The 16,672-nt window shown below is 41.3% G+C and overlaps 1 protein-coding gene across 1 annotated transcript; it reads right to left on the reverse strand.

The window, feature by feature from the left end:
* Nucleotides 1–9,683: 9,683 nt before the first annotated feature.
* Nucleotides 9,684–15,353, reverse strand: fbxo5 (F-box protein 5). The gene is made up of 6 exons (XM_071897432.2): nt 15,234–15,353; nt 13,829–14,489; nt 13,106–13,276; nt 12,439–12,529; nt 10,660–10,905; nt 9,684–10,008 (listed from the first exon to the last, which is right to left on the reverse strand). The coding sequence occupies exons 2-6, from the start codon at nt 14,467–14,469 to the stop codon at nt 9,748–9,750; spliced, it is 1,410 nt and encodes a 469-aa protein (XP_071753533.2). The 5' UTR covers nt 14,470–14,489; nt 15,234–15,353; the 3' UTR covers nt 9,684–9,747.
* Between the last annotated feature and the right edge of the window lie 1,319 nt (nt 15,354–16,672).

Genomic DNA, 16,672 nt, shown 5'->3' on the forward strand with positions numbered 1-16,672 from the left:
TGTGTGCATGAGTTTTTGTGTAAGTATTGCACGTGTACGTATGTTTTTGTGCGTGTGTATGTTTTTGTGATGTTTCTCTGCATATGTGTGTATATGTTTGTGCGTGTGCGTGTGTGTGTGTGTGTGTGTGTGTGTCCACTCTCCAGGACAGAGTGGGTGATATGTGATTACTGCCGGCCTTGTGGAGAGGCTTCACTCATTAACTCTCATCACTGCTGATCTTAATGGGCTGAACTGGGTAAAAATAGACAGAGAGAGAGGGCTACAGCCTTTTAACACCGAGCACAGTGTGTGTGTGTGTGTGTGTGTGTGTGTGTGTGTGTGTGTGTGTGTATGTTTGTGTTTCATTACGTCCACTTAACCAAAGAGATGCTGTGGTTGTACAGACAGAAAAGAGACATTGTCAGTCTGAATTTCTCAGCAGTGTGTGTGTGTGTGTGTGTCTGTGTGTGTGTGTGTGTGTGTGTGTGTGTGTGATTGTCCCTACTTACTTCCTTTTTGGGCTGATCGACCCGTACTTCTGGGGCTACCCAAATATCTCCATGCGGCAAGTCTTAAAGCATAAAAGCCCATTCACATCTAGAACAATAACTATAAAGATAACTGCAGCTATAATAAGATTTAAATCATTTTAAGTTACGTCGAATATCTGTGTTCCCACCACAACAATAACAAACTCAGAACTTTTTTGATGCAGAAAACAACAATAAAACATTCTCAACCAATCAAATTAAAGAAAGAGATAGAAGGGGGCGGGGCATCCGGCAGCTCACTGCAGTGATGCTGAGGAACTGATCACAGAACAGCGAATGTTTGAGCATCAGTGTATCGTTATAGTTTATATATAGTTTATTTTTCAACATGGATCCTATTTTCCCATCAGTTTACATCATACTGATCAATTCTGACCAAAATCTCATCAATTGCTTCTGGTGAAGATGGGATGGGAATGTGTGTATCTGTGTGAATGTTGCTGGAAAAGACGACACAATCTTCATTAGTTAAGTAAAAGATAGAAAACATGGTTGCAGATGGTGTTGCAGACATGTTGGGGCTTTTCAGTCGGCCAATGAGCCGCCAGCTTGCTCCCTGACAGCCAATAAGCTGCGAGTCTGCTCACTCCCAGCCGGTTTACTTCTGGTGCGTTTGATCTGTCCTTTCAGATTAGAGAACGAAGTCACCATCATGTCAGTCTTCCCTCTCTCCCGTCTCCGCCTCCAGAGTTTCATTCACTTCCTGCTTCCTGCTCGTTTCCCCGCGACTGACAGCTTCGTTTCGGGGCTTCGACCTTTGAACTTTGGCTCGGTGACATACGGCCGGGTGACAGGTGGAAGTCACTGCACATCAGGCTCACATGGACCAGAAAACACACACACACACACACACACACACACTAACACACACAGCTCACGTGGTCCGGATGTTGTTATGTTGCTATCCTCGGGCTGAAAGCCTGTGCTATTTATGCAAAGAAGAAAAAAACAGAAAAAGAGCGAATTTAAAAGGATGAACAGATGAAACACTGTCTAAGAATAGAGACGCGGGAAAGAGGAGTGACAGAGGGCAGGGAGAGAGGGATGATGGGAAAAAGAAGGTGGAGGGAAGAGACACGGGTGTGCCCCGCCATCAGAAACACACACTAACACACACAAATAACACACGATCAAACACGATGACACATTTATATGTAGCAGCGTTCAAACACACACTGTATGTAAACACACATTATGCCCGTTCTCAGATATAAAACCAAGACCTTTTCTCGCTTTTCATTTGTAATATTCAGTCATGATTGAATGGATATTTAGCATTCGGTGAATTAACTTTATAAATTCACATTACATACTGATCGAACTGACAGTGAATTCAGCTCGACCCTGCAGCAGCTTGTCAGAAATGATTCCAGATGGCTTATTATTGTATTTAGTCAGAAGGTTTCAGCTAATACACCAACCTGCATGCTGTGTATGAGTCACCATGGTGCTACGACCCCGGCTGCTAAACACCTGTTTTTTAAGGGAACACACACACACACACACACACACACACACAGAAGTGGCAGACAGCAGCTCTAATGACTTTTACAATTAGCAGCAGGTCTGATTGTGTGGTGAGGTGTCTCGGAGCGGCTGGAGATCGATAAATCTGCCGGAGAAATGATCCGGAGTCGCAGCGGGACCGAAAGGCCACAGTGACAGCACAGACTAATCAGCAGGAGCAGCAGAGGGACACCAGCGTCTTCTGGTAGGTGACGGTGTATAAAACAGCTCAGTTTTTAACGTTTTCTTACATGTTATAGGCAACAGGCTAACACTCTTCTCTGCAGTGAGCTGTACAGCTGAGGAGTTTTGCTCCTCAGCTGAAAGATGTCTGCATTTTGAAAGAACACAAAATGATTGATGGTACAAAATCAAAATTGTGGATAGTAGGTAACTTGTGTCAGTGGTTAGTGGAATTGTGACACATTTACAGATTGGTTCTCCATATTTTAGTGATGTTAAAGGGTAACTTCGGTATTTTTCAACCTGGACCCTATTTTCCCATCTTTTTGTGTCTAAGTGACTAAAGGGGACAAGAATTTTTGAAACTGGTCCAGTATTGAGCGAGATCGCTTCAGCCGGCAGCCGCGAAACGAGCTGCAATGTAATCCGACGGGGCAAATCGCACCGTCAGTGTACGTCCACTAAAAGTTCTTGTTTTTGCCACTGACAGGCTCAGATTGTTATTATAAGTGTCTGACAACATTATGGAAAGGACCCTACAGAGAAATGAAACGTTTTTCTTTACCTTTCGCTTGATCCGGTCTGTGTGTAACCAAGTCTCGCTCAAGTCTCGCGAGAGTTGAGTTGTTGCAGGAAGTTACACACAGACCGGATGCAACAGAGACATCGTTCTTCCCATGCCCACTAAATGAGATGCTGTAGATTTGCCCAATTTGCCCATATGAAGCTCTGGTGTTGGTATGGACACCGGTGGGAAAACTTGACGAATCATCGAAAATCATCCAAACTGTCAGCACTCTATCCAGAGAAAGCTAGACTCACCAACATTAGATATTTTGGGATCTTTTGGGCTGTTTGGGCATAGCCTAAATGCAACTCAGTTTTTCCTCACTTCATTTATAAGATTGAAACAAAAGATACAAATTTACATGAGAAAGATATATCAAAATTTGAAACATGGCAGTCTAATTTGTTGCCGAAATCTCTTTAAATTCACGCATTAAAAGGAATTTCATCCAACCAGGAGAAGGGCTCTATTTTATTTTGATCAAAGCCAATCACAAAGCGCACTTAAGTACAGTAAAACTCAACAGTGCTTCGATTAAAATACAGTGTGTGTGTGTGTGTGTTGGAGTCAGAAATAACTGGAGGGACAATTCATCCCTCCACCCTGTCCCCCAACCAGTGAAACTGCACAGGAGACAAGTGGAATGATCTCAACCCAGTGACAGAATATTTATTGGTTTTCAGAAAAGTAAGATTTTAAGACTCCATACTGGATTAAATGACTCGTTAAGTTAAGACATTTTCGGCAGTGAAGTCTCACAAGCCTTCGTCCACAAAGGTCCGACTTGCCACATTTTACAAAGCACAGACATTTTTTTTTTTAGAATGGAAACCGCTGGTTCATAACATGTCTGTTTTTGACACATGAATGAAACTTGACTCACTGATGCAAATCTGTCATCACAACAGGACACTAGAGAGAGAGAGAGAGAGAGAGAGAGAGAGAGAGAGAGAGAGAGAGAGACAAGTGGGTCATCCTGAAAATGTCAGAGGTAACCATGTAATGTCAGTTGTTCTATTCATGGCTTCATAACACTGATGACAGATTCAAACAAACTCTTTTTTTAAGGGAAAACTGTCAGCGCTATTTTAGTCTATTTTAGTATTTTAGATTTTTGACAGGCTGGTGAGTGTCTGTTTTAAAGAGGAACTTTGACTTTCCTTTCCTTTAGACCAACACAAAATTCTGACAGAACTGGTTAGAAAAGAATTCTAACTTCAATCTCCGAATTCTGACTTTCATCTCCGAATTATGACTTTCATCTCCGAATTCTGACTTTCATCTCCGAATTATGACTTTCATCTCCGAATTATGACTTTCATCTCCGAATTCTGACTTTCATCTCTGAATTCTGACTTCATTCTCGCAATCTTCTGAAAACTGACAGTGAATTCAACTCAACCCTGCAGCAGCTTGTCAGAAATTATTCCAGATGGCTTAATATTGTATTTTGTCAGAAGGTTTCAGCTAATATACCAACCTGCATGCTGTGTACGAGTCACCATGGTGCTCACTCACACACACACACACACACACACACACACACACACACTGAATTCTGACTTTCACCCACGAATTCTGACTTAAATCTCGCAATTCTGCCTCAGGATTGGTTAGGAAAATATTCACTATTCACTATTTTTTCTCAGAGTTGTGACTTTATTAATCTCAGAATTCAAATACCTACATTTTTCATGTGGCCCTGATCCTCTTCTGTGATTACTGCTACACCACTGGCCTGATTGTGATGAAACTGGGAGGGATGGTGCATCTTGGTGCTGATTGGCTGAAGGGGAGCCTGCATCCTTCACGGAGGATGACATGTTTACTTGTTTTAGTTTCAGTTCCACATCCATCGCTGTTTGTTATGACTCAACAGCTCTCTTCTCTCCTCCTCAGTGTGCATTCAGAGTGTGTGTGTGATGAGATTCAGGTGTCGGTGTTCTCCTGGATTGGCTTAGGGGACGGGATTGCTGCTGGCTGATTGGCTAACGCGGATGATTTAAACCAGCTGATGCCAACCAACTCCCATTTCCAACAATGGAGGCCGCCCTGCTGAACCTTTGAGCTGTGTGCTTCTGCAGCTGGTAGTACTGTGAGCAGGCCTAACTTAGTGGGTCAGATGTAGAAATCTCTAGGATGTGTTTAGATACTTTGTAAAACCTGTAGATCTGTATTTACTATTAGTAGGAGTGAGAAGCCCTTTCTTTTTGTAGTCATTTTTCTCTTGTTTTTGGTTAGGAGTTAGGTTAAAGCCTTGTCTTTTATTTCAACTTTATTTCTTTTGTTAGGGAAGTTTAGGGTTTTGAATTAGAATTGTTTTGTTTGTTATTTTGGGCATTGCTCAGCTCTGAAGCCTTAAAAAATAAAACTTCTACAATGTGAACTCTGGTTGTGGTGCGGCTGACCATTCTTGGGAGTGGGAAGGGAGTGGGAAGAGGGGAGGGGGGCACCGAACGTGTTGTGTCCTGGTTTCCCTTAGACCGGGGGCGTAACATGTTTCTTTGCCAATTATAGTTCTATGGGAAAGTTACTGTGCTAATAACACTTTTTCTTTCAATACATTATAATAATAAAACATTCATTCTACACTTCATGACTGCTTTTATTTGTGTATTAGAGAGCGATTAGCAGAGGTGTGACCGAGGCAACTCTGCTGGAGTCCCAAATCAGTCTCAAGCCTTCAGGCACGAGTCTCAAGTCAAGTCCTAAGTCTAAATGTAGATTACCATGTCGAGTCCAAGTCAAGTCCAAGTCATTAATGTCAAGTCTCAAGTCTAAATGTAGAACAGCAAGTCAAGTCAGAACAAATCAAGAGTCCAGTATCAATTTAATATCTTAAAGAAAACGAAATATCTAGGACTTTTCAATGCAATATGGTTTTAATAGGATAAAAACTTGGTAAGAGCATCATGAGTTTGATTTCTATAATCAGTTTCAACTTCAATAAATTCAATCATTCCATACAAATTCAGAAAACAGAATTTAAATTCAGTCGTCTGCTGGAACAAATCTCATCACTTTCAATTTTAAGTCATTTACACAAACACAAGATCTCAAGTCAAGACTTTAGAAACCTTTTCAAGTCATCAAAGTACAAGTCAGAGTCGAAGTTGTGTGTGTGTGTGTGTGTGTGTGTGTCCACTGACCTATCTCGCTGGTCCTGTACTCCAGGACGTCGAAGGCCCAGCTGTGGTGCTGAGCGAAGCCCTGGTACATGAAGAGGGGAGGAGATACTCAGCAAGAATCCGAAACCCAAAACCCAAGTCAAGCTAAGTCTCAAGTCTTCTTTCCATGCCTCAAGTCTCAAGCAATTAAAATTGTGACTCGAGTCCAAGTCCAAGTCATGTGACTCAAGGTTAAACGATCCTGTTATTTGGATTTCCCATGTTGTGTGTGAGTGGTGGGAAACAGTGGAGAAAGCAGGTGGATGGGCTTGATTGTCATGGAGGTGTAACGCATTACGCAGCAATTAGTGATGAAATCCATCAGAGAGATGAAACAGTAACATCTTAATGGATTACAAACTCATTATCACTGCAAACGTGTGAGACACAGTGGGTGATGTGGAGAGGGAAGCTATCCAGTGTGTGTGTGTGTGTGTGTGTGTGTGTGGTCTTCGGTGAATTCCCATATCTCAACAATCAATTAGATGAGCTAAAGCTGCATGGAAACACCTGTAGAGAGAGCGGGGGAGGGAGGACTTGAGTATTAAACATGTTTTCAATCCAAATAATTCATAATTTCCATTTGAAAATGTACTTCTTATAGCTTTGAAAGACAGAAATCTCAGCAGCTAGCCGGGTAATCGATGACTCACTGGTATTGATCAATAACCCCATCAACCCCCTGCAGATACAGTAAAAACTCCAAAGAGAGAGAGAGAGAGAAAGAGACTATCCATCCCTGATGAGTCACTTCGATCATGTTCATTTTTTATTTTTTGCTTTTTTTAATTGATTTCCAAAAAGATACAAACATCAGGCAGTATGAAATGACGACAGAAAAAACCACTATATAATACAAACATGGTTCACAGAATAAAAGATGATCAGGGAAAGGGACAAATAAACCAGCAAGCACAAAAAGAAAGAAAAAACAAGAAACAGTATAACAATCTGATGATTTTGATACAAGATACAGAAATATTAAAAATAATTATCATAAATAATAAGTACAATAATATCATAAATATGCGGTCAAAAGTGCAGGAGGGGTTAGGGAAAGATTCATCAAAGTGTTTGAAAAATGTTTCTGATTTTTTTGTTTGTTGAGTGAAAACATTAACCACAATTTCAGTAGATTTGATCGTATGCTTAAAATAATGTGGCAAGCATGTGGCAATACAGCTGTTTTTATTCTATATTTTAGGATTTTTATTGTTTTAACATTTACCTATTTTCATCTACATTTTTTTCTATGTATTCTATGTATTTTGTGTATTTTGTGTATGGTCTATCGTCTTAAGAGTTGTACTGAGGCAAATTCCTATCAACTTTGTTGACAAGGCAATAAATGATTGAATTGAATTGAAAACACTGAATTGATAACAGATGATGTCACCTGTCATGTTATTTATCCAGACTAGAGACAACAGAGAAGAAGATGGAGCTGGAGGCAGAGAGGGAAACACTGCTGCCCTCTGCTGGAGAAACAACACAAGACAAGACTAAAATAAAGTGCAGGCATGTCGGTTGATCTGTGAGCCTGCCTTTCCTTATAGAGCAATGGTCCTCAAGCTGGGGGCCGGGACCCCCCAGGGGGTCGTGACATCATTTTGAGAGGTCGCAAAATGACTTATAGGATAGGAAACAAACATAATTCTACAATACAAATTCATTATCATGTCATTTTTTTCAGATTTTTCTCAAATTTTTGCTTGTGAAATAGTGAATAGTTTTCAGCCTCTCGGCCTCTTCTGATAATGAATCCAGTGAAACGACCTGAAAAAGGAAAATCAACTGCTCACCACTCTGCATGTGCAGTCTGTCACGGGCAGTGCTGGAAACGGTCCGGAGCCCCAGAGGTGTTGCGCCTCCGAATTATCTGAACTTTATTTGTCTGATTATTGAATTTATAAAGCAGTTTTAAATTCAGACCAGATGAATGATTAAAACGTTTTGCAATCCAGCTCTTTAATCTCAAACACAGAAGCTCTGGCATCTCCAAGAACACTGCTTTGGTTTAAGGATGTAGAAACAACAGGTGGTGAAATAGGACGAAAATAACAATCAAAAAAAAACTACTGTGAAAATATTTAAAATCCTTCACTTATTTGGCTATTGCATCTTGTAAAGTTAATTTGGGAATTTAATGCCATGTCATTTTCACATTAATAATCAATTCAGTTTGAGTTCATAATAACCTAATTTCTGAATGGCCATTTGTCAATTCATGATACTTTTCAAAACGACAAGCAGCTCTCTTCTTCCCTGTTGTTATGTTTGGTATTATTTCATTATTTAGAAATATACATTCTTTTTTTCAGCCGCTAAATCCTTTTCAGGGTGACAGGCTGCTGGAGCCTATCCCAGCATGCATTGGGCAGAAGGCAGAAAGAAACCTGGACAGGTCACCAGTCTCCGAGATAAAGAAATGTTTAACTAATTATTAGTTTTTACTCATTCTTATATATATATTTTTAATCAAGACCCATTTTTTTCCCCATTATGCCACACTTTGTACTCCACATTTCCTAAGTCACTGTGGCAGCCATATGCAGTGGATGCTGATTTTTTCTTTTTTTTTTTTTTTTTTTTTAAATGAGGGCACAAATTATATTTTATTTAATTGCTTTTATTCAAATTTTATTTATGATTTTATTGTGGGTTCTGAATAATTCTTGTTTGTTCTATTCATGTTTGTGCTTATTTGGTATTCTGTATTACCAAAACTCAAAAACTTTACTTGAAAACATAAGGCACAAATGTGCCGTAACTTATGTGCAGAATAAGAAACTAATTTCTTCATCTGCTGCAACAGTGACTTCAGAAGCCACTTTCACCACTTCACTAGCCACAGCGAAGTCAAGCCAATCAAAAGCTTCCAAGTATTTGGCTAGCAGCCGGCTAGGGGAGGCTTGTAGCCATGAAGGAAAACAAAGACACAAGTCAAGTTTTATGAAACTTCTATTTACATGAAATGCAAATACATAAATCTGACATTTCAAAGATCTCCTGAAGATCAACATTTATTGACAAATAAAACTGTAAAAAACTATTTAAAAATCTTACATTTAAAGAGTGACATACAAAATATATTCACACATATATTCATTTCATTTAAAAGCAAATAATAAAATTCTTGTACAATTCAATAAAGCATCTCAATCTATTCTGCACCATTTCTCTTTCTTTTTGGCATTCGATGTGATCGTCGCTTACCGACGACAACAGTTAGCCAGGTGGCATTTCCTGGCCGATGGTCCCTTTACAGTGTATTGAACAACACAGTGCTTTCAGTCAGTTCACTTTGGCTTACCTGAAGCTTCAGGCGGTTTTCAGGCTGAGCTTGTGTGAAAGTGTCTCTACTGGCCAGAGTTTTGAAGGGGAAGCCGATGGAAATGTTGGCTAACTATCGCTGCCAGGCTGGAGTCCATCCTTAGCAGAGGGGACGTCCCAGCCAGCTAAAAGTTATTGAATAAAACTCCAATAAAATCAAGTTTCTGTGATAAGTCTGTTGTTGGTCAAAAGGTGCATCACAGCAGTGGCTCAGTCTGTTTGAATGCCAGTTGACTGTGTAAGATGCGTTTGATTTGAGGCGTTAGCAGCCAGGCAAGGGCGGAGTTAGTTTCCTCCATTTTGAAGACAACAGTCCAATTGTCCTCAAAAACAAACAAAGAAAAGACCCCACCCCATTCTGGCTAACTCTGGCCTTTCAAAACCATGTCCTTATCCAGAGCGCCACCCACTCTGGCCGCCCCGGACTTCAAATCAAACACGACGCCGATCGCAACCCTCACAGGCGCCTGAGGTTCCTCTTGCTGCGAGCGCTCCCCGCTAGGATCGGGGTGGTCTTGGCGGAGTGCTGGTGCGGGCGGGGCAGCACGGCGCGGCAGGGGGACGAGCCGTGGAAGGCCTCCTGGCAGCGGGTGCAGAAGTCGAACAGGCAGCCGGGCCGGGTGCAGGTGGCCCGCTGAGCCTCCGACAGGTGCGTGGCGGGCGAGCCGCAGCGCTTGCAGGGACGCAGAGACTCGTGCTGCTTCAGACCGCTGGCCGCCTGGACAGACAAAACAAACACACACTTTTGTTTAAGCACGAGTCCAGAAAATCATCTTAATGCATTACCCTTCTTGAAGAGACAAACAGATTAAATGTTATACGCCTGATTTACTCGTCAGTGTATGCAATTCTTTGAGAAGTACTATCACCATTGCATGGGTAAGACCTTCCATTTCCCCCCCCCCCCCCCCCTACTTTTCAATTGATATAAAACAGATAGAGAATTGATTAATTGTTTTACTCATTTATTAAGCAAAAACACCAAACAATTGCTGGTTACAGCTTCACAAATGCTAAGATTTGCTGCTTTTCTCCTTTTCATATCATTATAAAATGAATACTTTGGGGTTTTTTTTGGCTGCTGGTCAGACTGAGACATTTTAAGAATCACTTTGGGCTCTGGGAACTTGTGAGGGGCATTTGTCATTATTTTGACATTTTACAGACTAAACGATTAATCGATGAAGCAAAAAAAATAATCAATAGATTAATCAATGATGAAAATAATGGTTAATCGCAGCCCTAGTCGTGGCACGGGTCGTATGAGCGGGTTTCCCTCAGTATAAACATGAGTGCCAAGAATTCCACCTTAAAAACCAAGAAACTCGCAGTAAATGAGCAGACGAAGCGTCTGTACAGCCAAACTCACCTCCAGGTATTCTGTGAAGCGAGTACGCTGGGAGCTGTGTGTGTGAGGAGTGTGTGTGTGGTCCTTCTGCGAGGGAGGGGCCCGTCTGTTGGCCCTGCAGCTCGGGGTGGAGGAGGAAGAGGAGGAGGAGGAGGAGGATGAAGGGCTGGAGGAGGCCAGGGTCTGCATGCAGGACAGCACGACCCGGGACAGAGCCACGTCTCTGGTCAGACCGCAGCCCCTCTGTCCCAGAGAGCTCTGCGACTCCTGCAGGAGAAAACACACCAAGAATCAATGAAGGCTCAAACATAATTAGATTCCTTTATATTCCCAAATCATTTACTTCTCCACTTACTTTTTTCTTGCGTTTTAAGTTTTGTTTCACCTATTTGTAATCTCAGCACTAGAGCTGAAACGATTAGTTGATTAATCAATTGACAGGAAATTATTTGATTATAATTCTGAAAATATTTTAATCATTCTAGTCATTTATGAAGTGAAAATACCAAACATTTGTTGGTTACAGCTTCACAATGCTAAGATTTGCTGCTTTTCTCTGTTTCATATCATTATACTGTATAATGAATACTTGGAGGTTTTTTGGATGCTATTCATACCAAGTAAGTAATTTGAAGAATCATTTTGGGCTCTGGGAACTTGTGATTTTGACATTTTACAGACTAAATGATTAATCGATAATGAAAATGTTTAGTTGCAGCCCTACTCAGCACCACTGAAAAAGATGGCTCCAACGCTCAATGTGTTTTCTGAGAACTAAATAAAGTTGAACGAAAAGCACAGAGCTTTAACATGGCAGGTCTAAAGCAACAAATGAAAACAGGAATGAATATTGATGGCCTAGCATAAAGAAGATGGAGGCATACGCGTTAAAGTGGCACATAATTTACTTTACAATGCTTTGTTTATGGTTGTGAATACCAGCACATACTGTCCATATGCTTTAACTTCACATATTGTTGTTCCTTCTATTCTTTTGCTTGTCATTATTTGTATATTGCATATGTTGATATTCTAATTTTTCACACTGCACATACAATATTTCATTCTTTTTGTTATATTCTCATCTGCTAATGCTGCTCTTAATGCTGCAATACAGTTTCATACTTTCATTCATACATTTCTACATTTTTTGCAATTATTTATTGTCCATTTTCCTTTGCTGTATCCCATTACTTTTGCTGCTGCAATGACCTAATTTGCCCCACAGGATTCAGTAAAGCTTCATCTTATCTTAACAATAGAATTAGGATTTGATTTGAAAATGAGCCCCGAGTGATTCATGACGGCCAAAAATGGAGGAATTTAGAAATTAAGAAACATAAATGGAGGCACACCCAAGGTCCTATAAAGATACAAAACTGCCCACCAGACAAATATACATTTAGAAAGGTATGGAAATTGGTTTTAGAGTTTTTGAAAGAAAATCTGCATAAGGTGGTGGCACTCTGTGGTGAAAACACAGACCTGAAAACAACTGCTGTAGTTCCTGGTATTGTCAGCTAGACTGTGAGTGTAGTTTTAGGTGTTTGATGTCACACCAAGTGAGATAAAGAGAGTCTACTTTCTCTGTATGTATGCATACTAATGTACGGGCGTGGTTTTGGTGCTTGTTAACATGTCAAGAGGGTAACACATGGAAGGAAACCTATTGATGAGCAAAAACACTAAATTCTTGTACATGTCAGCTTGCAACTTTCCATTAAATTAAAAGTTTTGATTACATTTCAATGGTGTTTTGTGTGTGTGTGTGTGTGTGTGTGTGTGTGTGTGTTTCCTCACCCTGAGCTCCTGCTCGGCTCGCTGACACCTGCTGAGGGCTGCTGTATCCTCGCAGATGATCTTCCTCCATGTTTTGCTCACTTTCCTACAGCTAGGAGACAGGAAACATAACAACACAAAATTGAACATTAATTCCAATAAAATACAAAAGTGATATAAACGGCTAACATCAACAAGTAGGAAACTATGGAGGGGAAACACAAATGTGTGAATTTCTGATAGAAATTCATTCTTAAAAGAATTTTCCTTCTAAATGTTACAGATTTTCTGATCTCAGTTTTTGGTCAACAGTTAACTGTCTATTAGAATGAGAATTGTATGGGGATATACCCAAATGTCTTTTGTCCTGAGCATGCAGAAAATTTTGTGATAATTTTGGTTGATATGGCAATAAATTATCAAACCTTGGGGGGGGGGAAACTAGTTACCCCTGATGTAACATGACTTTCCCATTCATTTCAAACAGATCCCGTGTTTGGTTTTTTGTGTTTGGTCAGACCAATAAAAGTGAAGGGCTGGAACGTCTGTACCTTTATCTGCTCCTCTGAATTAAAATTTAGACACCTTTGCATGCCGGTCATCTCTTTGAGTGCAAACCCTCTCTCTCCTGCTGCATGATAAGTCTCACAGTGAAGACATCTGTTTTCTGCAGTTGTGTTAGGTTTACCTGATGAGGTCCATGTCCCCCAGCAGAGCCAGGATGCGGGTCAGGATTCCTCTCATGTTCCTGGACAGCAGAGAGGAAAACACATCGACGTACTCTCGGCCCATCTGGGCTCCGATCACCCGGTCCAGAAGATGATCCTCTGCCAGCTTAGCAACCAGGCTCCAGTCATACCTGAAAAACATGAAAACATACATACTTCGTGTCATTTAATGGATGCTTTACAGTCCTAAGAGTGCATACACTTTTAGTGAGGGTGCACCTAGTTGGGAATCAAACCCTAACCCCAGTAGTGCCATCGCTATGCTCACTACCCTTTGAGTAACTTAGGGGGAAAAAAATCCCTGAAAATATTTCCTTGAAGTGTGTTTGTCTGACCAGTTAATTTTCATCTATGTGGCGACAATAAGCTCTGCCGTAAACAAAACTATGCAGAGCAAATCAAAGAAGGGTTGGGATCTGGAATCAATGGATAATTTGTTCACATTCAACAAGTGGAATGGTGATGGTCCTTAAACTTAACATGGATTCATTTAATGTAAAGGTGGTGGTGGAAAGCACACTGAAAACAACAAATTCTTAATCTTCCAAATCAAACTTTTGACATTGTGAAGACATCATACAGTCAAAACATTGGGGTGTTATACTGCCTCTAAATACAGTTTGACCAAGAAGGGAACGTCTTCTTCGTTGGTTATAAGAGGGGAGTTGTTGTTGTGATCGTACCTCTTATTCCTCTGGAAGCTCTTGGCGAGCTCCTCACACACGGCCCGCTGGAAGTTCAGTATGGGCAGGTTGGTGTCGCTGTGATGGCCGGCGGGGCTGGACGACGGCGACTGTGGCGACACTTTCCTCCCTGGACAAACCGTGGGAGTGGAAGCCATCACCAGAGACACGGGACGGCTGGAGCTCGCCTTCCCCTGGCACTTAGAAGGAGAATGCCTCAATGTAGTCGTCTTTTCTTGGTGTGTAGCAGGAGGGGAAGGCGTCGCTGGAGGTTGTCCCTGGACATGGTCGTCCTCTTCTTCCCTATGGTGATCTTCAATCTGGCTGTTGTGCAGAGACAGGTAGCCGCTGTCCTCGAACCCTTCTTCCAAAGTCCTGTCATACTCTCTGCTGTTGCTGTTTTCTTTGTTGTGGACCGCTCTGGTGTCGTTGTTGAGGGAGAACAGCACCCTAGTCACACCCACGGGTGAAAGCTGAGGTTTGAAGGGGATGTAATCTTTCAGCGGGGAGGTTTTGGGGTGAGACACCTTGGACTCTGCAGCAGCCACAGCTGCATGGGCAGCGGGGCTTTTCTCCATGTTGTTGCCCCTGGACGCCTCGTAGCTAGGACATTTCATGATGACTGCCTCAGTACGGGACATACACACCACACAGTATACTCCTGTAAAAAGTAGAAGATAAAATAGGGGGTTATACTAGGAGTTACATATAGCACACTCAAAGCTATCAAGCTGAATGGCATCACTCATGCAAGCTAGCTACTTCTAATAATCACTAGCCTTGACAGTAATGATAGTGTTAGAAATGAAATACACATATACTATAAGATTAGTTATATAAAAAACTGTATGCATATCTGTATGAGTAGGATTAGACATTCTTGCGCCAACTATTTTACAAAGCAAATAGTCCATTTTGGCGCGGTGTACATTTGGCGGAAGGGTTACGTGAGCTGACGTGAGCTTAGTCTGGCGACTTTGGTTTGTCGCCCAGTCTTTCTTTAAAATGTATACCATTTCTTAGTAAAATGCCTTTTGAGATGGGATGTGCTGCAAATTAACTGTTGAATGCTGAGTGACAAACTACAGGGATTTCCTCCATTTACGCGCGTGTCGTGGGCTGCATGGAAAGTAACTAACGTTATACAATAGAAACGAATAACTTTCCCAACTAGTTTGCCAGGTATACAGTCACACAACTAGATCTAACAGCACTTCACGTAGCCTGTATTTAACTTATTTTTACTTATTCATAGCGTTAGCTGCAACACAACCTTCCTACCGAACTAACTAACCTAGCTGGTAACCTAGCTAACGTTATTGACACATATCATAATGTAGCCCGGCTGTACAGTTGGTTAACATTAGTAGGTCTGATGCTAGAAACGCAAAGGAAAGCTTCTCACCTTGCGTTTGTGTTGTCGTTATTAAAATTAGCCTATTGCTTCAGTCCAATTAGCCGCTTAGCTAACCTCCTGGCTCATAGGCTCTCTGCTGTGCTGACGCCCGGTCTGCCAACATTAAATGCTCAAGAAGAAGTGAAAAAGCGCCAGTCGCTCGTCGTTTGAAATCCGTGCACAAAATGCGCGAACCAATGAGAGCGAAGCAGGGCCGGTACCTTTAAACCTCCGACCAATGGAAGGCTGAGAGGGAACACGTTGGCGTAGTGACGTCTGCGCGCAATTTGACGTGGTCCCGCTGGTTTTTCGTTTTTCCCACCCGAATTTGAAATAAATGACATGACATACAGTCAGTTGCAGTCTATAGCGCCAAGTGTTGCATAATCTCTCACACAGTTTCTGATTCTGCGGATATGAACTGTACTGCATGTTGGGCTACACAATAAAATACATAAACACTAATGGTTACAGAACTATAGGCACAAATTAGGGAAGTAGAGGAGGTTCCCTAACGAAAATCACTAATATTCCTATAATGTTGAGGCTTATTGTGTGTCTGTGGCACTCAGTGGTGTTGTAGTATCCTTTTCTTACATTATGGTATTTATATTCACTTCACTGTTGGATTTTCTGTGGTTTAATCTTTTTCCATATAGTAGCTGCATGATATTATAAATTTTTGCAGTGCTATCTGCATAGTATCCCTTAAACATATATTACAGGATCACTATAGTTCTGTATTGTGAGGGTAAACCCACATAAACTCATCGTTTTTATTTGTGAAATACTTTACCAACCTTTATGTGAATCTTTATGAGTTTGCATACTGCACATTGTAGTAAGTTGCATGTGTCACTACACCACTATACATGTTATGACATGCTGTATATTGCAACATAAAATCAAAAATAAAACAAGAATTGCTATGTTGCTGTTTGACCAAATTAAGGTCACTGGAGAGACAGGCCGTTGGGAAATATAACGTTTGCTGTTACATAGAAGAATATCAGTAAGGTATAAGCAATAAGGTATAACAGCCTAAGTAAATGTATGACTGTGAGTATAACATGCAGTGTAAAGCAGTGTAATGCATGCATGTGTAACCCAAATAACATCACATTTCTCCCCATACAGCCCTGTTTCAGATTTACATCATCTTGATCAGAAACCAGAACCCAGGACGGCCTGTCGCCCTCAGTGTATCAGGAAATTAGATGATTTTCTTAAACTAGTTTCATTCTTTAACAGTTTCATAACCTCTCAGGGAGCTCTGAGGGGCCCCGGACCACACTTTTGAGACCACTGTGTTTCTGAAAGCTAAAGACGGGTCTCACGGTCAGTTCACACCCCCAGCTGGAATGTGAGAAGTGGCTTTTCAGTGAAACCAGACAGGGGGGGTAGGGGAGTTGGGGATGTTTCCTCCCCTTTCCTTTCCCCTCTTTTCC

Source organism: Centroberyx gerrardi, chromosome 15 (genome assembly GCF_048128805.1).
Source record: "Centroberyx gerrardi isolate f3 chromosome 15, fCenGer3.hap1.cur.20231027, whole genome shotgun sequence".
Taxonomy (NCBI): domain Eukaryota; kingdom Metazoa; phylum Chordata; class Actinopteri; order Beryciformes; family Berycidae; genus Centroberyx; species Centroberyx gerrardi.